Below are 27,955 nucleotides of genomic sequence, written 5' to 3'. Positions count from 1 at the left end.
AAACTTCCAAGAAGACACAATTATGCTTTAAGAACTGAGCTTGCACTACTAAATGTTGATCTTAATTCTTTCAATTTCAATCTCAATGAGGAAGATGAGCTTCAATGGTCCCTTACTAAAGATCATCAATTCTCAGTCAGGTCAGTGTATGAAAAATTGAATCTTGAGGATACTTCTCTTTTGTCAGTTCCCATTTTCTCTTTAATCTGGAGATTGAAATGTCCTCCCAAGATTGGGTTTTTCCTTTGGTTGTTTGCTTATAACAGACTTCCAACTAGAGACTTTCTAAGAAGGAGAAGATTGAAGGTTCCTGCAAACTGTCTCTTTTGCAATGAAGTTGAGACTTCTTCTCATCTCTTATTACATTGCAGTTTTGCTAGGAAGGTGTGGGAAGATTTTATGTGTCAGATGAATTGGTTCTTTACTATGCCAGATAATATTGATCATTTACGCCATGCCTGGAGTTTGGCTCACAGTAACAAAGCAATTACAGCTATTTGGAATCTCATTCCTGCTGCAATAATGTGGAGTTTATGGAAGGAAAGGAATGCTAGGATCTTTTCTGACAAGAGCTGCACTGTCAGAGCTGTTATCAACAAAACAATTTATGTTCTTTTCAATTGGGATTTATCTGTAAAAGAGTTTGAAGATGTTAATTCAGCTGAGGTAATGAAGCACTGGAGCAAAATTTACTTTGATCTCTAGCTAGTTGTTAGTTTAGTTGTCAACTTTCTTTCTTTCTTTTTCTTGTTAGCTTGGTAGTCTGTTACCAGCTATCTTTTCTTTGGATTTGTAGGGTGGTATAAACCTTTTATACCCTCTTCTTTTTTGATCAATAAAATCCTTTCTTTACCGATCAAAAAAAAAAAAAACAATGGCAACTATAGGTCGGATCCCTGCGAATATGGGTCAGAGTCCTTACCACACCCACAACCCGAATCCCGGTGTCAGCAACTTGGACCAACAAACTGTTCAACCGTCAACTGGGCCGACACGAATTCAACCTTTACCTCTCACCTGCTTTTTTAATGATAACTACGCTCGTTTGGTGACCAGTTTCTTGCAGGCAGATGGGGCCGAAATCGACATCAGGGTTACTAAAGTGAATGGAACACCGCGTGTGAAAGTGACCACTACAATTGATGAACAACCAAATGCACAACCTGCACAACCAGCACAACCAGCAAATAAACCAGTGACTACACAAGATCAACCATCTGATGCACACATTCCGAGACCTGATGTGGAACCTGAGACCATTACACAGCTAAAGACATATAGAAGGAAGGCACCGAAGGAAAGATTGAACACACCTACTCATATGCAAATTGCTCCCACTCCAGATTTTGCCGCTCAACCGCCTCCACCGAAAGTCCAAAAAATCAAGGCCTCATCAGAACTAAGGAATGAATCTCACATGCCACCAACACCACAATTTGAGATACCAACACAAAGGATCAGGAAACCAAGATCTACCTTGTACGTGGGAAGAGATTTACATCAAGGAACCATACCTAATGAGCCTCAAGATGATCAACACAAGGAAACTTCACCCCCACCAACACCACTTTCATCAACAGTACCATCATGGCACCTATCTCTCGATGATGAGACTGATACCATGGCTCAAGTTACACCTCTGCGAGTTGTTGGCCAGGACCAACACTCGCCTTCAGCATGAATTACCTAGCTTGGAATTATCGAGGTGCCATAAATTACGGGAGTTTGTCCGCAAGTTTAACCCAAGTCTCATATTTATGTCAGAAACTTTATCATCTGCGTCACATATTAGTTTTTTGGAAAACTTGTTAGGGTTTGATATGAGTTTCACAGTTTCTTGTAATGGCGGCAAAGGTGGATTGTGTGCTCTGGAAATCCAACCTGACTGTAACTATCTGAGTCGCTAATCAAATTTTAATTCACGGTTATATTATTCCCACAAGCTCGACTCATCCCTGGATGTTCACCGGTATTTACGGACCACCACAACCACAAGCTAGATGGGATTTTTGGAAATATTTTAACTCAATCATTCCATAACATCAACTACCATGGCTACTGTTGGGTGATTTCAATGAAGTACGGAACCAACAAGAAAAAAAAAAAGGAGGAAGACCTGTAGGAAACAATCAAGCAATTTTTTTCAAAGAAGTCATTGATATAAATGGGCTTATTGATTTAGGGTTTCACGGGGATCTTTTTACATGGTCTAATAACCAATTGGACTCTCAAAACATCATGGAAAGACTGGGCCGCGGTCTAAGCAACCAACAATGGCTAGACATGTACCCTCAAATGACAATTCAACATCTCCCAAGATTAGCTTCCGACCATATGATGAGTGCTAAAAAGTGCATATTTCTATATATTTTTCTTGGCATTTAACTCATCTTTTGTGCATTAATTCTACATTTTATCCCATATTCTGTATTTTCATTGTTTTCAAGAATAAATATTTTTCTTACTTAATTTTGCATTTTTAGGTAATAAATAAAGTTTGGATGAATAGCAGAGCGGAAAAAAGCAGAAAAGTAGTGAAAAGCCGGGAGGAATTACACAAGGAAGACGCAAAGAATGGAGCGCACGTCCAAAAAGCTAGGAATGGGCTCAAGAAGGAAGAATTGTTCTTAAAGAAGATATGGGCTGGGCATACCCAAGGCCCAAAACCCTTACCCAAACCCATTTTCTATATCCATACCCGCCTCCATTCTCAGCCGTTAGATCGGATCCATCTCATCATCCAATGGTCGCTTCTTCATTGTTCATCAAAATCTGAAGTCCCTGCAAAACACCATAGTACCTAAATTCCAAGCCTTCAGATTAGATCACATTTAGATCCTACGGTAGCTTCTTTGCCTGCGCATCAAACCTCGATATTTCCGCTTAACACTACAACACCTAACTCCATCTGGTGTCGTCAATTTTGTTGTATCTCATAATCCAACGGTCGCCACATACCTCTCCATCGTAGACGTTCGATTCAATCTATATGGGATCATCCAACGCTCTTTACTTGCTGTTCATCAAAGTTCTTTATCCCTGCTTCACACCCTAGTCACCGAACCCTATTACCCAACCAAACGGACCCTTCTTCTCCATCGGGTTCTTCCTCTCTTCTTCCCAAACAACAGAGAGCTGCTCTGCAACTCCATCACCTCCACCATCTCTTCCATCACCACCTCGAGCTTCACCATCTCCATTCTTGGACCAAATCAGAGCCATCACCATCATCCAGCTCCCTAGTATTTCCCTTTCTTGTTCTTAGCATCAACCCTAGGTGCTACAGATAAGAAAGAGAAAAGCTAGGGCATCAGTAGACGCAATTGGGAGCAGTTCGAGCTGAGGAGGAGCAGAGGGAACATCAACAGGGCATGGGTCGAGCAGAATTCACACATGGGTGAGAGAATTTGATTTTCCCCAAATCAATTTAGGGTTTTCAAATTTTAGGGTTTCTCAAAAATTAGGGATTTTGTTGTAAACTATAAGTAGGAACTGATGTAGGATGTTAAAGGGTGTTCTTGGTTAGCCGAGATACCCCCTAATTGGGTTAATTTAATTTCACTGTTAATTTTTAGGGTTCTTGTTTTGCAATTTTCATTCACTGTTTAGTAGTTTAAATGTTGTGTTGTTCATGTTAAATGTGTGTTGTTCCTGTTAATGTGTGTTGTTTACATGTGTGTTACTTTTTTGCCATTCTAAATGTGTTCCTGTTAAATGTGTTGTTCCTGTTAAATGTGTGTTGTTTAAATGTGTGTTGTTCCTGTTAATCATGTTTAGTTCCATTGTAGTGTTAATTATGTTCTGAGTTCACTGTTGAGGCTCAGATGAAACCTTAGTGCACTAATGAATGATGAATTGCTAGGAAGGCCTGTTTTGCTTGAGTAATGGGAAGAAGTTGGTGCTCTGATATGCCTGTGATTGACTGTGCTTTTAAAAGACAGTCAATGCTAGGGGCAAATCAGTGAGCAAGCTTATTCTCTTCCCATTCTAGTTGGATGCTTAAGTTTTTGCATTGTTTAGCTAGGACACAAGGTGGATTCTAAGCCTTAGCTTAGCCACAACTGCAACCTCCTCTCTGCCCTTGGCTCATAACCTTAGTTTACTTCAATACCATTGCTTCACATCATCTTCACTGCCACCTTTCTTTTACCACTTTCTTTTGTAACTTACTTTGCTTCGTTGGCACTTTGCCACTGTTAACCTTCACCATCTCCACTGCCTTGGCTTAGGCCTTGGTTTCATTGTTCTCTGCTTGTAGTTTCATTGTACTGTCACATTTACTTCACTGTTACCTTGTGTTTATTGTTTTATCATCCATTGCCTCATTATTTCACTACCATCTTCATTGCTTTGTAAATATCACAGTTTCACTGCCACTATTTGCTCTTTCTTCTCTTGTGTTTCTCCTGTTCTTATTACTGCATTCACTGCCTTGTTCTGCTGCTGCTACTACTTGCTGTTGTTGTGCTGCTGCTGTGCACTGCTTCTGCTGCTGCTGAAGCCACCACTGCTGCTGCTGATTCTTCTCCAGCCCAGCCTTGTCTGCTGCTGCTCCAAAGCTCACTGTTACATTGAGCCCAGTTCACTGTTACCAAGCCCAGGTTCATAGCTAAAAAGCCTAGCTCCAGCTAAGGCCCAAATCATACCAAAAGCCCAGGTTTAATCCCAAGCTCAGTTCACTACACTGAGCCCAAGCCTAAGTTTAAGTACAAAGCCTAGTTCACAGTTCATTCCAAAATCATTCAAAGGCCCAAGGCCTAAAGCACTTCATCATTACAACAAACCCATTAAGCCCAATTAGAAGCCCAATAGCAAATTTAGAGCCCAAATAGCTAGAAACTCCAAACACTCCCAATCTCTGTGGATCGACCCGTAGTTGCACGAGCTACAACTGACGACCGTGCACTTGCGGTATTACTGTAGGCCCGTTTTCATTTCGCTTAATTTTCACACTTTTCCGGGTCCACCACCATACACGTCTTCTGTTGCGTGAAAAACACATCCAACAAACAAGAGTTAAACAGTTTCAAATCGAACATCTATGCTTCCTTCATCCTCAGATGCCATAAGTGGTTACTCATGCATGGAATCAATCCTTCTCGGCATCACCATCGACTGATCTACTTCAAAGGATGGATAACACGGCTACTGCTTTGCTAGGATGGAGCAAAGAAACCTTCGGGCATCTCCCATCGCTTATCAAACAAGCTGAACATGAAATCCAACAGGCCCAGTCGCAATGTGCTGCCTTATCTGGCCCGACCCAACACTTCTGCTTACATCATGAACATGATCTGCGGCACACACATTTGATGCTCTCTAAATGTTATGAAAGTTATTGGAAACAGCGATCAAGAATTCAATGGATGCAGGAAGGAGATCTAAACACCACTTTCTTCCACACTAAGGCGATAATTCATATACGAATCAATCATATCTCGCAACTTCAAGATGAGCAAGGAGTGTGGCAAACCGAACCAGGGAGAATTAGGAGTATACTCTTAAATTCCTTCACCAAACAATATGTGGCGCCACCAACTACAATTGATCTAACTATGTTTTATTGCATTTCTAACAGGTTATCTCCAACACAATGCCGACAATTAATTCAACCTGTCACCTTATTGGAAATTGAACTCGCAGTCAAATCAATTGGTACTGAAAAGGCACCAGGACCGGATGGGTTTACAAGTGAGTTTTTCAACACGTTTTGGTCTTCAATCAAAACCCAAGTTATATCCATGATCATTCATTTTTTCACCCATGCTACCATAGAGCACCCCTTTAACCATACAAACATCACCTTGATCCCCAAAAACCAAAACCCGACTAAACTAAGTGATTTTAGACCCATCGGACTCTGTGGAGTGACATATAAGATCATTGCCAAAATTCTCGTGACTAAATTGCGTCCTTTACTCCAATTCATGATTATCCCTTTCGAAAGTGCTTTTGTCCCAAACCGTGTTATCCATGATAACATTGCCATAGCCACAGAGTTATTCCATCATATTAGGGTAAATACACCATCAAAAAAACCAAAAATAGCTCTTAAGTTGGATGTTAGGAAGGCCTACAACAACCTTGATTGGGCCTTCATAAGACTAACTTTTGAAAAAATGGGTTTTCCCAACCTTTTCATCGATTACATCATGAACTGCAGATCATCGGTGTCATACTCTATCAACATTAATGGGTCGGCACAGGGATGCATAAATCCAACTAGAGGGCTACGCCAAGGCAACCCACTATCCCCATATATCTTCATTTTATATGCAGAAGTTCTGTCGATGAATTTAGGAGTACTCGAACAACAAGGAGCGATACAAGGTCTTAAAATATCACACAAGGCACCGCCTATTTTGCACCTTATGTACGCAGATGATTTGCTAGTCACATGCATTGCCGATAACACCTCATGCATGAACCTACAACTACTACTCAACTCGTACTCAACATCAGCTGGACAATCCATCAACAATGAAAAGTCAACTCTGATACATCACCTTAAACTAAATCCGGGAGAGATTCAAAGACTCAAAGCAACGTTCAACATCAATACCACCTCTGAACCTCCAACATACCTCGACATTCAGTTTAAAAGTTGACGCATCTCGGCTCACTTATATAGGGAACTGCTAAACAGAATTGGGAGAAAATCAGCGGGGTGGATAGCCAATGTGTCAACCAAGCTGGCAGACTAGTGCTCATCAAAACGTCCCTACCCGACAGCAAAACATGTCATGCAGGTGCAACAATTTCCAGTCAAAATCCACGATGAGATTGACAGAATTACAAGGAACTTCTTTTGGGGCCATGATGGACAAATAAGGAAACTCCACCCCATTGGATGGGACAAAGTCACTACACCAATCTCAGCAAGAGGGTTGGGAATCCGAAAAAGTAGAGTTAACAATGAAGCTCTACTAGCTAAAAGAGTATGCCAACTGCAACAAAATCCAAACTGGGTTTGGACTTCAATATGCAATCCTAAATACATGGAAACACCTAATCCCTCAATTTGCGTCCCAAAGCCTCAATCATCAGCCAGTCCCCTTTGGAAAAATTTAGCTAACTTGTCTATTATTTTGCAGGAAAAAGTTTTCTCACAAACTGAAGATGGGAATGATACCTTGATCACCCAAAACTGTATTCCACACCTCTCTCAAACACCCAACCAAAACATCATACACCAACTTCCTCCGCTCACCAAAGTTTCCCACTTCATCGACCAAAACACCAACACCTGGAACCATAACCTAATCTTCAATACCTTTCCTATCCAGTTGGCTCAACTCATCACCAGCATCTATCTACCCAGAAATCCTCGATCTGACAAAACAATTTGGCCTTTTTCCAAAGATGGTAACTACACAACCAGATCGGGCTATACCCAATTCAACACCCAAACAACTACCACCCAACCAAACCAAACCCAATAAAACCAAAACCAAAATCTTGTGGACTACAAATCAATTTGGAAGATTCAATGTCCACCAAAAATCAGACTTTTCTTCTGGAAAGTCACTAACAAAGGTCTACCAACCTTCAAAAAACTTCACCGGCTTCAGATCACAACAGTAAGCACATGTCATATATGCAACCTCAACGAAGAAGATGAGCAATACTTGTTTTTCAACTGCACCAATTCTCGAACAATTTGGCAGCTAATCATCACTCATCTGGCGAGAAGCCCAAATCAACAAGGCAACAACAACGGAACACAAGATCAGCATGGCAGACAACAACAACATTCGACGAATCAGACGACAAGGTGATAGACACATTTTTGTGCACGATTTGTCTCGATTCTATATATTGTTAGGGCTCATTTTTGTACTTATTATGGTGTTTTATTTATTTGTAGGTATTTTTGGCCAATAAACATTTTTGGAAAAAATTGGCTCGAAAAGTTGTCGGAAAGCACCCGGAGGACATTTGCTATTCGGACTCTCACTTTGGATAAGGGGTAACCTAATTACTAAGGGGCATCCCATTTCCAGGCAGCTGCTAATTGCACCCTTACCCTGGATAAGGGGTAACCCTCTTCAACATTTCAAAAATCAATTTTTGGCGGGAAATATCTTGGCAGTTTCTGGCAGATTTAGGGTTCCTGATTTGGAGGAGTTTGAGGTCGATTAAACCTCTGATTTTCATAGGATAGACTCCTTATGGGTCTAGGAATCTGATATGGGTGTTGAAATCGATTAGACTAGGCTCAATCGACGGATTTTTATCACAACAGGAAATATGGAAAATCACATGTGTGTAGGGCTGTTCATGGTCGGTTTTGGTTCGGTTTCTAGCCAAACCAAAACCGAAACCAATATTATTGGTTTCTAAAAATCTAAACCAAACCAATCCATTAACCATTGGTTCGGTTTCCAAATGGCTCCAGTTGGTTTCGGTTTGTCCCAGTGGTTTTTGGTTAACCAATAATTATGTCAAACCAAAAAAAAAATACACAAATTTACAGATAAAAAAATCGTAGTTGCCGATAGTATTGGTTTACACAAATATACAGACAAAAAAAAAATCAAGAATAGTTAAAGCTTACTCTAATTCTAGAGATCAAAAGAAGATATATAATATATCTTAATTTAGTTATTGACAAATAAAAAAGAAGGAAGACGGGAAGAAAAAAGTCGAATAGCAGCAGCTGTTGTTGGGGGTGGAGAAGGGAGGCGGCTGAGAGAAGGAGAAAGAGAAAGAGGGAGAGTATCATTATGAAATATTAGATTTAGGGTTTCTATTTATCCTCTAAATCAATGGGTAGAATCTAATACTTTTAAATCGACGGTAGAAACTAAGTTTAAAAATTAATCGGTTCCCCAATGGTTTTTGGGTCGGTTTTCAGGTCAAACCAAAACCAAACCAGTAATGTCGGTTTTTCAACTTTTTTTACCAAACCAATCCAAATTTAAATGGTTTGGTTCGGTTTCTTGCTTATTGGTCTGGTTCGCTCGGTTTCCAACGGTTAACCGTAACCATGTTCAGCCCTACGTGTGTGACCTGTTTTATGGAATTTTAGAGAGATTAAAGTGCTGTAAACCTTCCCAAAGATTTGTATCTATCTAAGGAAGAGTTTAGAATAGAAAGGAAAGCTCAGAAACACGTAGAAATTCTAAAACAAGAAATTGCCGCAACTTTGCCGTGAAGAGAGGAGAAGAGATTTTGGAAGATTTGGGAGAGATTTAATAGGTATTGTTGATATAAATAGATTGTTTGGGTCATATAGAAGGGGTGTCGAGAGTTTGGGGACCTGAGGAGAGCCAGAGAAGAAGAAATCAGAGTTTTATCAAACACTGTTTCTGCTGCTGCTGCTGCTGAAGAGGAAGAACACGAAGAACATTGACGCACAAGCAACTGTCGCAGAAAACTGTCGTTGTTCAACAACAGAAGATAAGTAACGTTTATATACAACAGTAATCATTGTTCCTCTTTGTACCAGAGATCTGTAACACTTTTACGCTGTTGCAAATCAGCTGCTTTACACCTTCCACTCTTTTAATCAACTTTTGAGCAACAAACATGTATTTTGAGCAAGTGATTAATATGAGGAGCTAAACCCCATTGCTGAGGCGATAGAGGAAGCTATTTTTCAAACAAAAAGTGGTATATTCTTATTTATTTATTTATCGAAATTATTTTTATGATTGTTTTGCCTTGAGTGAAAATTGTTTGAATGATTCTTGTTAAGCAATTGTTGTTTCTTTTGAAAGAGCATGGTTGGACCTAGGTTTTTGATGTTCTATGCTTCGGATTTACACTTGTTATTTTGAGAATCTACTTGTTGCAATAGTTTAGAATCAAATTGAACGAAAAAATTGCATGAATATAAATATTGGATTAAATCACTTTGAATTTGGAAAATAGTGGAATCTTATCCTTAGTGTTCTTTTAATATTGATATCAACTTTGTCTGAGTTTGATATAATTTTTATTGAGTTTTCTATTTTAATATTAGAATTTAAGTCTAATTAATATCCTTCACAAGTCTGAGAATCGAACCACTTTTACCACTATCTACAAATCACATCAATTTTTGGCGCCGCTGCCGGAGACAATAAGGAAGCTTTAGGGTGGACTATAGCAGACATTAAGGGTATAAGTCCTAATGTGTGTATGCATCAGATTCATTTAGAGGAGGACTCCAAACCTTCTAGGGAGATGCAACGTCGACTGAACCCTAACATGAAAGAGGTAGTTCGAAAAGAGGTGCTTAAGTTGTTAGATGCGGGTATTATTTACCCAATTTCAGACAGTAAGTGGGTCAGCCCTGTTCAGGTTGTCCCAAAGAAATCAGGTATCACTGTAGTCCAGAATGATAATAATGAATTAATCCCAACCCGAGTAACCACGGGATGGCGTGTGTGTATTGACTATAGGAAATTGAACAAGGTCACAAGGAAGGATCACTTCCCCTTCCTTTTATCGACCAAATGCTAGAGCGATTAGCTGGACATAGTCACTATTGCTTCTTAGATGGATACTCCGGTTATAATCAGATCGTTATTGCCCTAGAAGACCAAGAGAAAACCACTTTTACCTGTCCCTTTGCGTATAGACGCATGCCTTTCGGGTTATGTAATGCCCCTGCAACTTTTCAGCGTTGTATAATGAGCATATTTTCTGATATGGTAGAACGGTTCTTAGAGGTCTTTATGGATGATTTTTCAGTGTTTGGTTCATCTTTCGATGAGTGCTTGCATCATTTTACATTAGTGTTGACTAGGTGTAAGGAAAAAAATTTAGTGCTTAATTGGGAAAAATGTCATTTCATGGTTAAATCAGGAATTGTGTTAGGGCACATCGTCTCTTCAAAGGGTATAGAGGTAGACAAAGCCAAAAGTGACCTTATTAAGACTTTACAAGTACCAAAAATCGTAAAAGATATTAGGTCATTCCTAGGGCATGCAGGTTTTTACCGTCGATTCATTAAGGATTTTAGCTTGATTTCTAGACCTCATTGCAATTTGCTTTCAAAAGATGTTAAGTTTGTCTTTGATGATGCTTGTTTAAAGGCTTTTGAGAAGCTTAAAACTTTACTCACTACTGCCCCGATAGTTCAGGCACCTAACTGGAACCTACCCTTTGAAATTATGTGTGATGCTTCAGATTATGCTATAGGCGTTGTGCTAGGTCAGCGAGAAAACAAATTACTCCATGTGATTTACTATGCTAGCAAAACTCTGAATGATGCCCAAATGAACTATACAACTACCGAGAAGGAATTTCTAGCCATCGTGTTTGCCTTGGATAAGTTTAGATCCTATTTATTAGGTTCTAAGATCGTAATCTATACTGATCATGCTGCTTTGAAATACCTTTTGTCTAAGAAGGATACCAAACCTAGATTTATTAGATGGATCCTTTTGTTACAAGAATTTTGTCCATACATTAGAGACAAAAGGGGTGCAGAGAATGTAATAGCAGACCACTTGTCTAGGCTAGTTGTTAGTTCCCCTAATAATTCCCTTCCTATAAGGGACAGTTTTCCTGATGAACAATTGTACTCTGTTTCCCAATCACCTTGGTATGCAAATATAGTGAATTATTTTGTTACTGGTCGAATGCCTCAACATTGGGATAAACAAGATTGTTCTAGGTTTTTAGCCGAGGTTAAGCATTTCTTTTGGGGCGATCCTTATCTGTTTAAGTATTGTCCGGACCAGATTATTAGGAGATGTGTATCTGAAAGTGACCAGTCTAGTATTATTTCCTTTTGTCATGAACATGCATGCGGGGGTCATTTTAGTGCTAAGAAGACTGCTGCTAAGATTTTGCAGTGTGGATTTTACTGGCCTTCGTTGTTTACAGATTCCCATAGTCATTGTGTTTCTTGTGAGCGTTTCCAGAAGTTAGGAACCATTTCCCGTAGAAATATGATGCCTTTGAACCCTATTTTAGTGATTGAGGTCTTTGATGTGTGGGGCATTGATTTTATGGGTCCATTTCCTATTTCGTTTGGTTATCTTTACATACTTGTCGCTGTAGACTATGTGTCTAAGTGGGTTGAGGCGGTTCCGTGTAAAACGAATGACCACAGGGTCGTAGTCCAGTTTTTGAAAGAGAATATACTTACACGTTTTGGTACGCCGCGAGCTATAATTAGTGATGGAGGTTCACACTTATGTAATAGACCGTTTGCTCTTTTAATGAAACAATACGGTATTACCCATAAAGTAGCAACCCCATATCACCCAGAAACTAGTGGTCAGGTAGAGGTCTCCAATAGGGAAATTAAGCGTATTTTAGAGAAAACAATTAATCCTAATAGGAAAGACTGGTCATCGAGGCTTACTGATGCCTTATGGGCTTACCGTACTGCGTTTAAGACACCCATTGGAATGTCACCTTATCGTTTAGTATTTGGCAAGGCATGTCACCTGCCTGTTGAGTTAGAGCATCGAGCCTATTGGGCTATTAAGAACTTAAACTTTTCACTTGACAAGGCAGGAGCTCAAAGAAAGCTCCAACTCAATTAGTTGGACGAGATTCGTAGAGATGCATACGATAGTGCTAAGGAGTATAAGAACAAAATGAAACTTGTGCATGATAGGAATATTTTACGAAAGTCATTTTCTCCAGGTCAAAAAGTTCTTCTGTATGACACTCGTTTGCATCTATTCCCCGGAAGTTGCGCTCTCGGTGGACCGGTCCTTTTGTGGTCCGTACTGTTTTTCCTCATGGCGCTGTTGAGATTGAGACACCTGATGGTAGTAGTTCTTCGAAGGTTAACGGTCAGCGATTGAAGCCCTTTTTAGAGACTTTTCCTACAGGTGATGTTGAGGAGGTCCCTTTTGAGGACCCTGTTTACCTTGATTGACCATCGAGGCGATTTTGTATGTTGTATAATATTTTTGTAGGTTTTTGGTTACACTTCACCCAGGTACTATCTTTCCGACTTCTCTCTTTACTATTTCCTCATGTTACTTATATTTTTGGTACTGTTCTTTAATTAGAAACATTGAGGACGATGTTAGATTTAAGTTTGGGGGTGGGGTAGAACTTTTTGTTACCTTTTCGTTGCAATAAATAAACTCTAAAGCCTAGAAATATATGCCTATTAAGGATGGCACTAACCAATCTAAGTGGATGGAAGCATTTTGGTTGTAGGAGTTGAGGAACCAATCTGACTAGATGGCAACATCTAAAGAGTCTATTCATAAAAGCACAGAGCTCAGGTGTTAGAAATAACATGATAGTTTCACCATATCTCGTTGAGTCCTTTTCACTTATGTTTTTATTTTGTTTTGTTTTTAAACTATGTTTCTCTAAGTGATTAGGTGGGGATCACGATTCAAGTTGTTACCAATGCTAGGGTGAATTAGAGTGATTGAGATACAAAAAAAAAAAAAAGAAGAAAGAAACTGAGACCAGACCAACTGGAATAAATTCAATAAAGTCGACCAATGGAACCCTTGTATATGCCAGTTGTGTTGACCTAGAGTTAGGATTATCGACCACTGGTACCCTTGTATATGCCAGTGTGTTGATATTAGTCAGACTAGTATCTCAGTCCATTAGGATAGGTTCATTTTGGCGGAGGCCTTCAGACAGATATGAGAAACACCGTTCACCTAGTTTACATCAAAACCATCTATGTTTTTCTATATCCATCTTCTTGATCTATCCATGTGATTAGTTTTGACTCCGGATATTGATGTCCATAGTGCGACTATCTGAGTAGAGATCTGTCACTTCATATGAATTTTAGTATGCTTGAGTGCGAACTCGTGTACATCAATTGGAATTTCGCATCAGGGTACTTCCTCCTGTAGTCAATAAGTATGCCAACCAAGGAGATTCTTTAGTGCCTTCCAAGGTTCTGTGTAGATAGCTAGGGTATGAAGTATAAAGGTTTTGTGGGTATACCTCTGGTAAGCCCTCCGGAGACAACACTCCGCCACTAGGGACACCTAGGGGTTTAAAGGCTTATTGCATACGCTAAATGCAATCGACGATGCCTGCGACAGTGAGTTATGATTTTATTTCTATTTTATTTTTGCTCGAGGACTAGCAAATAATAGGTTTGGGGGTATTTGATAGACACATTTTTGTGTCCGATTTATCTCGATTCTATATATTATTAGGGCTCATTTTTGTACTTATTATGGTGTTTTATTTATTTGTAGGTATTTTTGGCCAATAAACATTTTTGGAAAACTGTCGCAAAAAAGGAAGAACACGAAGAACATTGACGCACAAGCAACTGTCGCAGAAAACTGTCGTTGTTCAACAGCAGAAGATAAGTAACGTTTATATACAACAGTAATCATTGTTCCTCTTTGTACCAGAGATCTGTAACACTTTTATGCTGTTGCAAATCAGCTGCTTTACACCTTTCACTCTTTTAATCAACTTTTGAGAAACAAACATGTATTTTGAGAAAGTGATTAATATGAGGAGCTAAACCCCATTGATGAGGCGATAGAGGAAACTATTTTTTCAAACAAAAAGTGGTATATTCTTATTTATTTATTTATCGCAATTATTTTTATGATTGTTTTGCCTTGAGTGAAAATTGTTTGAATGATTCTTGTTAAGCAATTGTTATTTCTTTTGATAGAGCATGCTTGGACCTAGGTTTTTGATGTTCTATGCTTCGGATCTACACTTGTTATTTTGAGAATCTACTTGTTGCAATAGTTTAGAATCAAATTGAACTAAAAAATTGCATGCGTATAAATATTGGATTAAATCACTTTGAATTTGGAAAATAGTGGAATCTTAGCCTTAGTGTTCTTTTAATATTGATATCAACTTTGATTGAGTTTGCTATAATTTTTAGTGAGTTTTCTATTTTAATATTAGAATTTAAGTCTAATTAATATCCTTCACAAGTCTGAGAATCGAACCACTTTTACCACTATCTACAAATCACATCACAAGGCCCAACAACATTCAAGAAGTGATTGGCTCTACAAACACACTGGAAATACGAGCCATATATGGATTCACCTTATGGCATATGTAGCTAACAAGGAACTCAAAGGTCTACAAGCAACAACAACACACACTATGGCAGACATTCCAGATCATTTTGGAAATGCATGAGGAATACCAATGGGCTCAACGACATTCGACACCTATCATGTTTAATGGACCAACATCAGCTCGACAGCGGCAAGCAACTACTATATCAGCGACTATCTACATATGATGGCAAGCACCTACATCGAACTGGATAAAAATAAATACAGATGGAGCATCAAAAGAAAATCCGAGATCAGCAGGAGCAGGAATTATATGTAGAGACAACAATGGAAATGTAATGAAGGCGATCATGGCACCATTAGGGATCACCACTTCAATGATGACGGAGATATGGTTACTGATAGCAATACGAATGAAAACTCAACATCAATGGGAAAAATATGGTTTGAAGTGGATTCACAAGCCCTGGTAGAGCTACTCAACATGCATCACTCATAACCATGGCATCTAATAGGGCTCCTAATAGAAATACAACAATTACTAGCAACAGTTCCGGAATACAAGATCACACACACCTACAGAGAGCCGAACCAAGCAGCGGATGCTTTGGCAAACCGGGCAGTGAAAGACCTACTACGGTACACAACACCAACAACGACAACAAACTGAGAATACACTTGCCCCAACTTTCTACAGCAGATTGTATTCCTTGATAGAATAGGAGCTACTTCCCCCACCCACCCCCACTCCCCACAATGTAACCAATTCCTAATCTTAAAATAAATAAATAAAATTGATTACATTCAAAGAAAAAAAAAAAAATTGTAGTTGGAGTTCCCCAAACGAGGGAAATTCTTATCTTTGTCTTTAGTGCAAAGCATTTGGCAAGGATACTTATTCTAGATATTAGGTTGACCTACTTACTGACTAAGACCCCTCACGGCCCATACCACCGCTTTAACATTTTTTTTATTTAGTTATAAGCACTCCAAATCCTTCTATTTTTAAGAACGCTATTATTGGGGCGTCACATTCCAATAAAGGGGCTTCACTTGAATTCTTAATGTCCGAAAAAATGGTTATGGATACCCCAACACATATACAAAATGTCTAGATTATTCTTTAACTAAAATAAAAATTTAAAAACCGTAGAAGTGATTTTACGTCCAGGTTTGGATTAATTCCAACTGTAGAATTTTATTTGCATGTGGTTTTACGTCCAGGCTTGGATTAGTTCCAACCGTAGAAGCTCATTTTACGTCCAGGTTTCTTTTAATTCCAACGTAGAATCCGATTTTACGTCCAGTTTTCTTTTAATTCTAACTGTAAAAGTGATTTTACGTCCAAATTTGGATTAATCCCAACCATAGAAGTTTATTTGCATGTAGTTTTACGTCCAGGTTTGAATTAGTTCCAACCGTAGATGCTCATTTTACGTCCAGGTTCTTTTTAATTCCAACCGTAGAATCTGATTTTATGTCTAGTTTTCTTTTAATTCCAACCGTAGAAGTGATTTTACGTTCATATTTGGATTATTTCCAACCGTAGAAGTGATTTTACATCCATGTTTGGATTATTTTCAATCGTAGAAGTTTATTTTACGGCCAGTTTTTCTTCCCACAAAAACTTTGTCCCAAAATTCACCAAGTATACAACAAAATTCATTAATTTAATTTTTATCTAATTAAATTAAAATTAACTAAATAAGGGTTGTTTAGTCGTTACAAAATTATTTTAGATAAGGAATTTTTTACATTACTTATGGGTGACCCGTTTTTGTCCTATTAGGTGACGCCCGTTTAATGAAATGTGAAGCCCAATAATAGCCTTCATTTTCAAGGTTTCTGCTGATTTTTCTTTGAAGCACCTAAATGGTGTAGAGTGTGGACTTCCCTGGGCTATTTGGAAATACAAGGGATGTGATTACAATTAATCGAATATTTAATAGTAGAATTATTTGAAAATTGTTAATGCGCTGAAGGAAGGTGGATAGAAAGCGTTTCTTCGCAGAGAGAGAGAGAAAGAGAGAGAGAGAGAGTCAAAGTTGAAAGTAACGAAGAGTCGTTTTGCTATATCATTCAAGAATTAGGGTTTCATTGTTGCGATCTCTCGAATAAAAGGTAATGTTTTTCTTACAATATACTCCGAATTCTTTGTTGAAGCAGTAATCTTTTCGAGTTTCAAAGTGTTAGAAATCACAGTATAAGCTTTTATACTGGAACTCACGAAATTATTTCATTCTGTTTAGTATATTGTGAGCTGAATTTGTTGAAATTTTCTTTTGGAGAATGCGGAATCATTTATTTATTTGAAACCAATCAATGAAGTTTTTTTTTTGTTTATTGGAGCAAATTTAGACAAGAAATGAATTGTACGCCGGCTGTTGTTAAAATTGGTTGAAAAGTTGAGATTTTTCTGGATTTCAATGAAATGGGCAAGTCTACTGTATCATTTGGAAATTGAACATGTACTGTTTTAAGTAAAGAAGATATCAGAAATTAGATCCAAACGATTAAACAAACTTTACTTTTTTTTAGTAATGAAGATATCAAAAAAATTTCATTTGGTAATCAAATTAGGGAAGGAGAATTTTATCAAGTTCCTGGTTGTAGTCCTGAGCAAAATTTCTCGTGAAATTTCTCTTTCTAGCAAATACTTTGTCTAGTATTTGTTCTTTCGTTGACACTTTTTTTTTTTTTTACAGTTTTTGGTGAATATATCTTACATCCTAGTGAAAGTTGTAAACTGTGTCAAATATTTCAGGCTTTTGGAGTATAGGGAAGAAAATTCGGAGCTTGGTTTCATGTGTATACTATGAAAAATCATGATTATATGTGATTGACTTGTTAAACTTGAAAAAATGGATTCTGCGAGGAGTTGGTTTCATAAGTTTCAACCCAGATCAGAGAAACCAAAAGCTGGGGAAATAAAAAAGAATGAAGTGGGAAATGGGAAGGACATACAGAAGGGTCCCAGTGAGGAAGCACCTTCAACTGCCACCAAACAGAAGGTCGCAGCTGCGAAGCAGTACATTGAGAATCATTACAAGTCTCAGATGAAGTCTTTGCAAGACAGAAAGGAAAGGTATACCACTGTTTCATACCACCTATTTCTTCTTTGAGCCTTTCTTGTTTGTAGTAATTTAGTGCGTTGCTGCATTTGCTTTTTGTGGTATCCATATTTGTGTTGCTTTTGGACCTACTTGAAGATGATTTGCTGTGTGCTTATGGGAAAATTAACAGTTCAAGGCAGAGCCGTAGTAGATACTGTGTTTGCTGTCTTAGATCCAGCTCTTCACTTGTCCATCTGGTCATGCGTCAAATCCTTGAAGTGTCTTATTTTAGATCATCAGGATGCCATTTTCTTAAAGTATCTTATCTAATGTCAAGATACAATACATGTAGTCTGCTTCTCCGAAACCAACTAATGAGATACAGAATATGAAGCAACTGTGGAAGGATCAGAGTGCAGAATACCAAAAATCTAATGACTAGAAAGAAGTTTATCGAAGTGAAACTTACAGAGTTACAATATTCGGACGGATTTGTAGGTGTGACACGTGAAAGAGTTAGAAGGGTTCATTGTCGTGATTTTGCAATTTCGAATTGTGCAAACATGATTTGCGTGAAGAGAATATGAGGGATTCCTAGTAGGAAGTATATACTAGCCTACATGATAATGTCAGAAGAGTACATTCTTATCTGGGATTTCTGGTACTGCTGGGTTGCACTGCACTTGATGAAGCAACATCGTGAAGGTAAAGTTTATCCACCTCAATTTCGAAATAGTTATTGCTATCTCCTGTGCTATAAAAAGTGAGTATGGAATTTTTTCAAGGTGAGATGGGTGGTACTGCAACTGAAAAATACACTTCAGTTCTAGTTAATCGATATTATAGTCAATGATCCATATGCGACCAGTAAACGTAGTAGTTACATGGCGTCCTGAGATACTGTCAAAAGAATGAAATTTATGTGTGCTCACTAAGTGGAAAAGAGAGCAGACTATTTGAAAATGCACTCATAAGCTCTATAGTCAACTAAACAAGTTTGACCAGATGGAAGTAGAGACATGTGTGACTTGAGCTGATATAATGGTGCTTGACTAAGAAAACGTAGCTGTGATCAAGATGTCAAGAATTAAAGTCCCTGGGGCAATTTATCCTACTATGACCGGATCAATAAATAGTGCCTGGGTGTGCTAAGCCAATGGTATGTGAGGCAAAGGAAAGTATGGGAGAAGTAGGAAAACCTGTGGTTGGTACACGAGCTCCTTCTGTATCAGACAAAGAAGCATTTTGAAGTCCATTTCCAAGAGGGAAAAGACAACTTCAGTTCTTAAAATGGAGTTGGCTATGGTTTACCATGTTAAATTCTCATCTGAAGTGGCCAAACTTAAAAGTGGGGAAATATTTTGGTTCCTGTAATTCAGGTCCAGAAAACACTAATTATAAAAACATTTTCACGTTCTGTGATGGTACGAATTTATGCATTCTTTAATTTATAATACATATATTGAACTTGTAATACAGCTCAATAATACAAAAAGTTTACACCTTTCTAAATTTCTGTAACTCATTTTGTGTCTCCAATTTTTTCAGGCGTTGGGTGTTGGAAAGGAAGCTGGCTGATGGTGAAGTTTCTGAGGAAGATCAATATAACCTTCTGAAATACTTGGAGAAAAAAGAGACAGAGTATATGCGCCTTCAGAGACACAAAATGGGTGTTGATGATTTTGATCTTCTGACCATAATAGGGCGTGGTGCATTCGGAGAGGTATGTCTTTGTCATACGAAGATTTCTTTACCGTGTTAAAAAAAAAGTTCAGTTATCCTGAATTTATCGTGTATTCAGTTTTTGTGCAAATTTGTATTTGCGCACCTCAGGCGCCTGATGGATTTTTGATGATGGTTGGAATTTATTCCTTTTTCATGCACTCCACCTCATCGCCTATTTATTATCAAAAGATAGATAGTTGATTTAGCAGAGGAAAACATAGCATTTTAGCTCTTAATATGTATTGGTTGTCTTTTAGTTCTTCATTCTTGAGGGCGTTGGTAGAGATTGTATGTTGATCTATATATTGTGCATTTTAAAATTGTATTCCCAAGGATGTTTGAACATACAGATTGGTTAACTGTTTCAGGTAAGAATATGTAGAGAAAAGACCACTGGGCAAGTTTATGCGATGAAAAAATTGAAGAAAGCAGAGATGCTTCGCAGGGGCCAGGTATTTTTAAACAGATTTTCTTTCTTATATCCTGTAAATCGTACACGGGGTTTCTGAAACCTTTAAGCAAAGGGATCCTTAATATAGCTATTAGCATAGAAGGAAACTGTCCCTGGTGAGAAGTTATCTCGTCCGAAATCTAAATCCATTCTGCTTAAAGAACATATCACATTAATTTGTGAATCTTATATCTTCTGCAAGTTCACTTTAATATTAAATAACCAAACATCAACATTTTAGGCTTGTCATATATATAGGCTATAAAGCCATGAGTTTAATAAATATATAACCCATATTTTCAAAAGTACATATTTATCCTCTATATTAGTAATCAACGTTTAGGAAGACCTTTTATCAAAGCACGGTCTCAATGTGTTATGCGGCATAGGCTACTTATAATTTTTATATCATGCCCATGTTGTATATTTATATTCTAGTTTCATAAATTGATGTCATTTAAGTTCACATTTTTTAGGTGGAGCATGTTAAAGCCGAAAGGAATCTTCTTGCTGAGGTAGATAGTACTTGCATTGTCAAGCTCTACTGTTCCTTTCAGGACACAGAGTTTCTGTATCTGGTTATGGAATATCTTCCTGGTGGAGACATGATGACATTGCTAATGCGCAAAGATACCTTGAGTGAGGATGAGGCTAGATTCTATGTTGGACAGACAGTTCTTGCCATCGAATCTATTCACAAGCACAATTATATTCACAGGTTTTTATCAAGCAGTTTTCCCATCTTCATCATTTGAAACTAGACCTGTTATTTAGATCATATAGTACACATGGTAGAGGTAGAGGTTCCAGTTAATGAATTCTATCATTATGCGCTACAACTAAATATCCAGTGCTACAGAACATAGTGAAGGATACGGACTAGACTTTAAAGTAGCACTATTTGAGCAAACTGTCCATGCTTAATGCCCCGTGTATTACCATTGATATAGAGATATGTTACAAAAAGACTTAACTGCCCTTGTATGTGCAAAATTTAAATTACTGATTCAAATTTAACAAACGACTGAATCCTACGCCGAACCAAAACGCATCAAGATGACCCTGGTAACCAGTTTGACAGAATGGTTTTGAATACAATTTAGCAGGCCATCTGAACATTTTTCAGTCGGTTAGGAACTCAGGAATGTTCCTGGTAAATATTTTTCTCTACGGGTGATCTCTATCTGTTACCTCTGCTATGTATAGCTACAAATGTACCATATTGCTGTGCCACTAGATAATCCTCCCGGTATTTCTGATCTTCATGTCATATTTGTTTGTGCATTGTGGTTATTAGATTTTGTTGCATTTAACTTTTAAAGTAATAATTGCAGTGTGAATTTGTGATTTCTTACAGGGATATCAAGCCGGATAATTTATTGCTAGATCGCTTTGGCCATATGAAGCTTTCAGATTTTGGATTGTGTAAGCCCTTGGATTGTAGTAGTTTTCCACAACTTAGTGTGAACGACCCTGGTGTTAAACCTTCATTGGATAGTGATAAGCATTTAAATGGGCCTATTGCTCCAAGGCGAACACAACAGGAACAATTGTTACATTGGCAAAAAAATAGGCGAATGTTGGTAAGCTTCTTCCTTCCCGTTGGCTCTGGCAATATCTTAGAAAAAATTAAATTGCAATAGATAATGCTGTGTTTTTAGATGAAAGTAGCTGGATTTTCATTTTCATACGTAATGATGTATACCAGTTGACCGTATTCTAGTTTTATCACTCGTCAAATTCTTTTTAGCTTGTTTGAAAAAGTAGTTATGGGCTTCCAATTGTTGTAATATACATCTCTCACTTAACACCTTAAATGGCTACAAGATTTAACGCTTTGCCGAGTGCAATCAGTTATTTGGTTCGCGGCTCTTTTTTTTTGTCCCCTAACTGGAGGGTTTCATTTTCATTATCTCTGTGATCATGATTCAGGCTTATTCCACTGTCGGGACGCCCGACTACATTGCACCAGAAGTTCTACTGAAGAAAGGATATGGAATGGAGTGTGATTGGTTAGACATTCTTCATGTATGACTTCCTTCTGATACCATATTTGGTGCGTATTTTTAACTTGTTTCTTATAGGTGGTCACTGGGAGCAATTATGTATGAAATGCTTGTGGGTTATCCACCTTTTTACTCTGAAGAGGCAATCCTTACTTGCAGAAAGGTAAAATAGACATTAGCGAATTTTTGAATGATTAATATCTACCAATAGTTGCTCCATATGAATAACAAAGTATGAGTATTTAGCATGAGCTTGAATATTTAAATTGATTAGATCTTGGATTTATTGTTGAATGCATCCCTAAAATCAACTTTAGGCTGATTGCTAATATATTGAAATGTTAAACACGGGGCCTGTTCGGAAATACAAGTACTATTATCATCAACATTGCGATTTTGGCTAAGTATCTTTTAGTTCTTTAACAATAAGTTGAAGTATTGAAAAATACCTCTTTCTGTAGAAACGATCAAGTTGGGATGTTTATGCTGCTATGTGATGCACCCGAGAGTTTTGTGTTACTCGAGTATTATTGTAGTTACTGTTGTTGTCTTAATAATACCAAACCCCCTATTCCAGATTATGTTAAGATCCGTCATTGTATTCCTGTACTAAATGATTTTAGAATTTTTACCTGTAGAATCATTAACACGGTAAGTTCAATTCCGTGAAACTACTTTCCAGTGGTAATGAACTTAGATTTTGCTGTTGTATGACCTAAAACCTATTTAAAATTGTGATTCATGGTTCAGAATCAAACAGCTAGACACGTTTTGTTTTCAATATGACATTATACAGTAGATTAAACTTTATACCAAGGTTTGAAAAACACCCATTTTTACCAAAAAAAACACCCGTTAAAACGGTCACACCCATATACCGTGGCCGTGAGAGTCCCAGAACCCTGTGCCTATATAATGCCGGTAAATAGGAAATAACGGCAGTTTTTTAGGACCGTTTTCCCGTTTTCATACACGTTATAACCGTTTTTTCTAAAATTGAATTTTACATTTTTTCCATCTAAATAACATTTTAACGTAAGTTTTTTAGACCATTTTTTCCGTTTTCACGTGAGTTATAACAGTTTTTTAATAAAAAAGAATATAAAAACATTTTCTTACAATTCTTTATATTTTAAATTAAAGATTAAAAAACTATTACTAATATTTTAAAAATAAAAGAATAAAATAATAATATATAGAAAACGTTATAACAACGTTATTAAACCCGTTATAATTGTTTTCACGCACGTTGTAACCGTTAGATAGGAATTTCGAACCATAATTCCTGTTCATTTTCTATCTAACCGTTATAACTCTCGTTATTTTAGAATAACGTATAAAAAACGCGTTTTTTTCCTAAATAACGCGATTTTTGTCCGAAACGTGCTCACACCCGTCAAAACCCGTTATAACGGTCACGCCCAGTAGTCGTGACCTGAGTCGTGACCTGTTTTTCAAACCTTGCTTTATACTATAGGATGTACCACAAATTGATGCAAACTTCAGAAGCCTTCTTATTTCTTTCCTAATACGGTCGACTGTAACATGATCTCTTAAAATTCTTATTACTTCTGTATCTAACACATAATTCTAAATTTTATGGAGATTGTAAATTGGAGGACTCATTTGAAATTCCCCGAGGAAGCAAAGCTGTCTGTGGAGGCTAAGGACCTCATCAGAAAATTGTTGTGCAACGTGGAGCAGAGACTTGGGACTAAAGGAGCTTATGAAATTAAAGTTCGCATTTTTATGTATTTTTTTTTTAAATTTTTTATTTTGTTGGTAAAATGATTGGAATGCTGAATATTGTGTGGTTGATGCTGAATATTCTTAGGCGCACCCATGGTTTAAAGGCGTTCAATGGGATAGGTTGTATCAGATGGAAGCTGCATTCATACCCGAGGTTAAAGATGAACTGGATACTCAGAATTTTGAGAAGTTTGAAGAGGTATCTTAATTTATATTATCATCTTTTTTTATGTTAAGTGGCTAATATTTAATGATCTAACTTATACCAACACTGCAACACGCTTGAAAGAACTCATGAACATGCCCAAGAACTGGCGCGTTTGATGTAGCATTTTCTGCTTAGTTTTGTGCTTCATGCCTTTGTGGATTCCGTATGTTCTGTAACTTGTAAGATATATGTTGTCAGAGGTGGTGTTGAGGCACTAAAATTGTAGGTTATGTTGAAAACCCTGATGCCACAGCATTTTTCCTGCCATATAGGGGTTCTTCTGAGAAAGAAACAGAGAAGAATTTGATTAGTGCTAATGTGCTATCCTGCACTGTAGCTCTTTAAAGCTAGCAGGCAATTAGGAGATAGTGCATTTTGATCTTAGGTAAAAGATAGTGCATTTCTAGCCTATACATTTATGATCGTTGATCTGGCCCCCCAAGCAAAATAGCCATAAGAATTTTATCCTTTCATCATATCGTTAATATTGCTGTTTTTTGGATCTTTATGAACACACTTAGTGCATTATTATTATGTTTTCTTTTGTTCTTTATGGAATGTTCACTGATTGTTGAACGAGTGAGAACTACATTGTAGGATGGGTGAGTAGAGGGATGTGCCATTGTTTCTCCTTTTTAATTCATCATAGATGGAAGACATTAGTTCTTACCTGTCGATCATTTTTTTTTATACTGCGGCTTCAAAGATATCAAGTATGTGGAGTCTTGAGTATCTTGTGGCTATAATGCTGTATTACAAAAGGACTCTGCAGGTTTATTTTCATCTTGGAGGTAAATCAAGGAAAATATAGGAGCTGATTCAGTAATGATAATGATGTAAGACTGTGTATGATGAGCATGAATTTCGCAGGATTCAGCTTTTGTATAGCTTGTCTTGCTGGTGGTGCCTGCTCTCAACCCTGGCGAAATTCTTAGATATGGAAATTTTAATAGGCTTGGCCTATTAGTGGGTGTTTTTTTGTGAATATTTTCTTCATTTCACATGTATTCTGATTACGCAAGTGCACCTATGCAGTCGGGGGATCAAAGTCAAGCTCCATCAAAATCAGGTCCCTGGAGGAAAGTAAGTGTCGGATTTTTTTATTTTTTTTCATTGTTTTTGTATAGCTTTGATTTCATAATATCATAATTTCCCAACTCAGCATTTTGTGTGTTACCTGGGGTAACCGGTTAGTATCTGTGATGGACAACTGTATATACTGTGTAGAGCTCGTTGCTGGTACAAACTGTCTGTTGAAAATGAAATTGTGTCATAGATATACAAGTGGTTGAAATAAGTTTCTAATTCATGCAAAAATAGTAACCTCGCAATAATGAATCAATCACAAAGTATTCAGCCACAGAATGGTTAGAGAATTCACCGTAAAGATCTTCACAAATTTTTGATTGACTGCATATGATCCTAGCTGTTTCATTAATTGATTGGTACAGCCAGCTGATGAAATTTCCATGTGCATAAGCTGTAAGCATGTACAACATTGCAACAGAGTCTCAGTTACAATAATATGTTCAAACCATCAGCACGAAATTACCTGCTAAGCATGAGTAACCTCCACGGTGTGATCTATTTCTGAGCTGTTAAGATAGTTCTCTACAAATAATACCTCCTCATATGTTCTCCTTATCATAGCTAATAAAAAATTAATAAACTTAATCTATGTTTGCTTGTATGTATGCCAATATTTTTCCATGTGACCTGTGTTACAAAGACACGGTGTCAGTGTCTTGTATCCAATACGCTACTTCAACACGACAACTTAAAAAACTAAAATACGTGGACACAGCACACAGAATATAAATATCATTGAATTTAGTAGTTTAACATAGATATATAACTCTATAAGGTAGTGAATTTGCAAGATATATGCGTGTAATATGTAGAGCAAGATCAGTGGACAGATTTGGGACTAATATTTTGTTACTAAAGTTAAAACTTCTCGTAGAATCTAGTAAAATACCCAAGTTTTCTAATATTAAGGTATTGATTTATCTTGACAGCAGTTGATATCTAATAATTTAGTCAAAGTTTTCTAACTGAGTTGTATCTTGAAGTATTGGAGTATTAATACTCGTGTAAATCTGTATTGACACGGCTGTTTTTTGTTTTTTAGGCGTGTCGTTGTAACATAACATGTGACTATTTTTTTTTTTTTGGCTCCAATGTCTTCAGATGCTCTCCTCGAAGGATGTGAATTTTGTTGGATATACATACAAAAACTTTGAGATTGTTAACGAGCATCATGTTCCTGGCATTGGTCTCTCTCTCTCTCTCTCATGTAGCATTTCATAGGAAAGTCTATGTATATGTTTAAATCTTAAGCCTCTCTGATGTAGCTTATGGTGGCTGTATTTTCCTTGCATATCCGCATGAATGTAGGCCATGATCATTGCTCCTCATTCACATATTCTAGTTTCTCTTTCAGTAAATTAGGAATATATAGGATGGGGATAAAGCCTCATATAATAACTCTTATTCTTATTTGTGGCTCAATTCTTGATCATATGCATTCTGCATCATTACATGTTATATTATTTCTTCGTGAAGTAACTAACTGTTGTGTCTTCATTGTTTAATGTAGCGGAGATAAAGAAAAAGACTACTAAGCCAAAACGGCCATCAATCAAGTCTCTATTTGGTAAAATAATTGAATCACTTCAGTTTGTAATTGCTATCTTTTTCTTTAACCGGAATTTTATTTTTGAAACTTGCTTCATCTATGAATGTAATCCACAGAGTCAGACAGAATTCCTGAGCAGCAAACAGCCCCAAGCTATGTCAACCCTTTACCTACACATTCTGAAGTTCCTGAGATCCCAGAACCTTCATGGAACTCAAGTAGACCTCCAATTTATCAGAACAAGCCTCGGCAGAGATAATTTACAAGGCAAAGCTTCTAATTAGCTGTTCATAGTGAAAGAAAATAGATACAGAGTATAAGGAAAAGAAAAGAAGAAGATACCCGTATTTTATTTTTGGTTTATGGTTGATTTTGTGCAATATGAGTCGTTGCTTGCTTGTTCTCTTATCAGGCTCCTATACAAGGGTAATCCATCCCTTTCTAGTATAGATAGATGAAAGAGGGTGAGAAAGAAGAAGGAAATGATACACTTTACTCAGGTCTTCACATGTAAATTTGTTTGCAACTGTTGTGCCCCGTAAGCCTGTTTAACTTGTCCTATAGAGATTGTTCACTGCATAGAAGAAAAAGATAACTACTCTTTGATATTCTTTTTTTTAGGGGTGATAATAAATGTAAAGTACATAAGACTGTTATAGTGTGATGGTTAGAACCCAGAGCTCAAGGCTTTTACTATTAAGTTTGACATGAATCTAGAAGTTATAAATGTACAAGAGTTACGTTCTTCATGTGATTTTGGATTACCTTGAAGTCGATAAATGTATTAGATTTACTGGTATAACTTCAATAAAGATTTACTGATACTGCACAGGCTATTAAAAAGTGAATGACTTCGATAAAGATAATGTCTCGACTTTTGTGGAAAGAAATTCACAAGTAGTGACATGTCGGAAAATAAATTTATTAAACGAAATATTAACTAACGGATCAATTAATAATTATTAATTTATATATCAATTAATACTCTATCAATTTAATAGATAAATTTCATATCAAATAATTAGGAGTCCAATTTTGTGCACACTACTCTAAAGAGTGTGCACAAAACAAAACAACCTTATTGGTTATTCTTAAAACCAACGTTTTTACTTGATAAAATTGGTTTTAATTTTAATTTCTAAAAGGGAAAGAAAATATATAATATATCTTATATTTCCTAAAATAT

General features: G+C 37.2%; 1 protein-coding gene across 4 annotated transcripts; it reads left to right on the top strand.

The window, feature by feature from the left end:
* Nucleotides 1-16,902: 16,902 nt before the first annotated feature.
* Nucleotides 16,903-27,593, top strand: LOC113287271 (serine/threonine-protein kinase tricorner-like). 4 transcript variants are annotated; one of them, XM_026535963.1, is made up of 14 exons: nucleotides 16,903-17,060; nucleotides 17,704-18,024; nucleotides 19,541-19,715; nucleotides 20,086-20,169; nucleotides 20,645-20,886; nucleotides 21,526-21,751; nucleotides 22,101-22,180; nucleotides 22,253-22,337; nucleotides 23,780-23,911; nucleotides 24,009-24,122; nucleotides 25,167-25,214; nucleotides 26,322-26,406; nucleotides 26,731-26,787; nucleotides 26,886-27,593. In XM_026535963.1, exons 2-14 carry the CDS (start codon nucleotides 17,801-17,803, stop codon nucleotides 27,026-27,028), a joined length of 1,695 nt encoding a protein of 564 aa, XP_026391748.1. In that variant the 5' UTR covers nucleotides 16,903-17,060; nucleotides 17,704-17,800; the 3' UTR covers nucleotides 27,029-27,593. The 4 variants fall into 4 exon arrangements, with proteins under 4 accessions (XP_026391748.1, XP_026391750.1, XP_026391749.1 ...); XM_026535964.1 differs by having other exon boundaries at nucleotides 16,914-17,060; nucleotides 17,645-18,024; XM_026535965.1 differs by lacking the exon at nucleotides 26,322-26,406 and having other exon boundaries at nucleotides 26,886-26,999.
* Nucleotides 27,594-27,955: the final 362 nt, after the last annotated feature.

The sequence above is a fragment of the Papaver somniferum genome, chromosome 6 (assembly GCF_003573695.1).
Source record: "Papaver somniferum cultivar HN1 chromosome 6, ASM357369v1, whole genome shotgun sequence".
NCBI classification, from domain to species: domain Eukaryota; kingdom Viridiplantae; phylum Streptophyta; class Magnoliopsida; order Ranunculales; family Papaveraceae; genus Papaver; species Papaver somniferum.
This window is presented reverse-complemented; position numbering and strand designations above follow the sequence as displayed.

Bases quoted from the DNA above. Each gene is read 5' to 3' on its own strand.
- LOC113287271 (XM_026535963.1), top strand. From the start codon at position 17,801: ATGGATTCTGCGAGGAGTTGGTTTCATAAGTTTCAACCCAGATCAGAG. The intron at 19,716-20,085 runs GTATGTCTTTGT...TAACTGTTTCAG, and splicing joins GGCGTGGTGCATTCGGAGAG to GTAAGAATATGTAGAGAAAA. The intron at 20,887-21,525 runs GTTTTTATCAAG...GATTTCTTACAG, and splicing joins AAGCACAATTATATTCACAG to GGATATCAAGCCGGATAATT.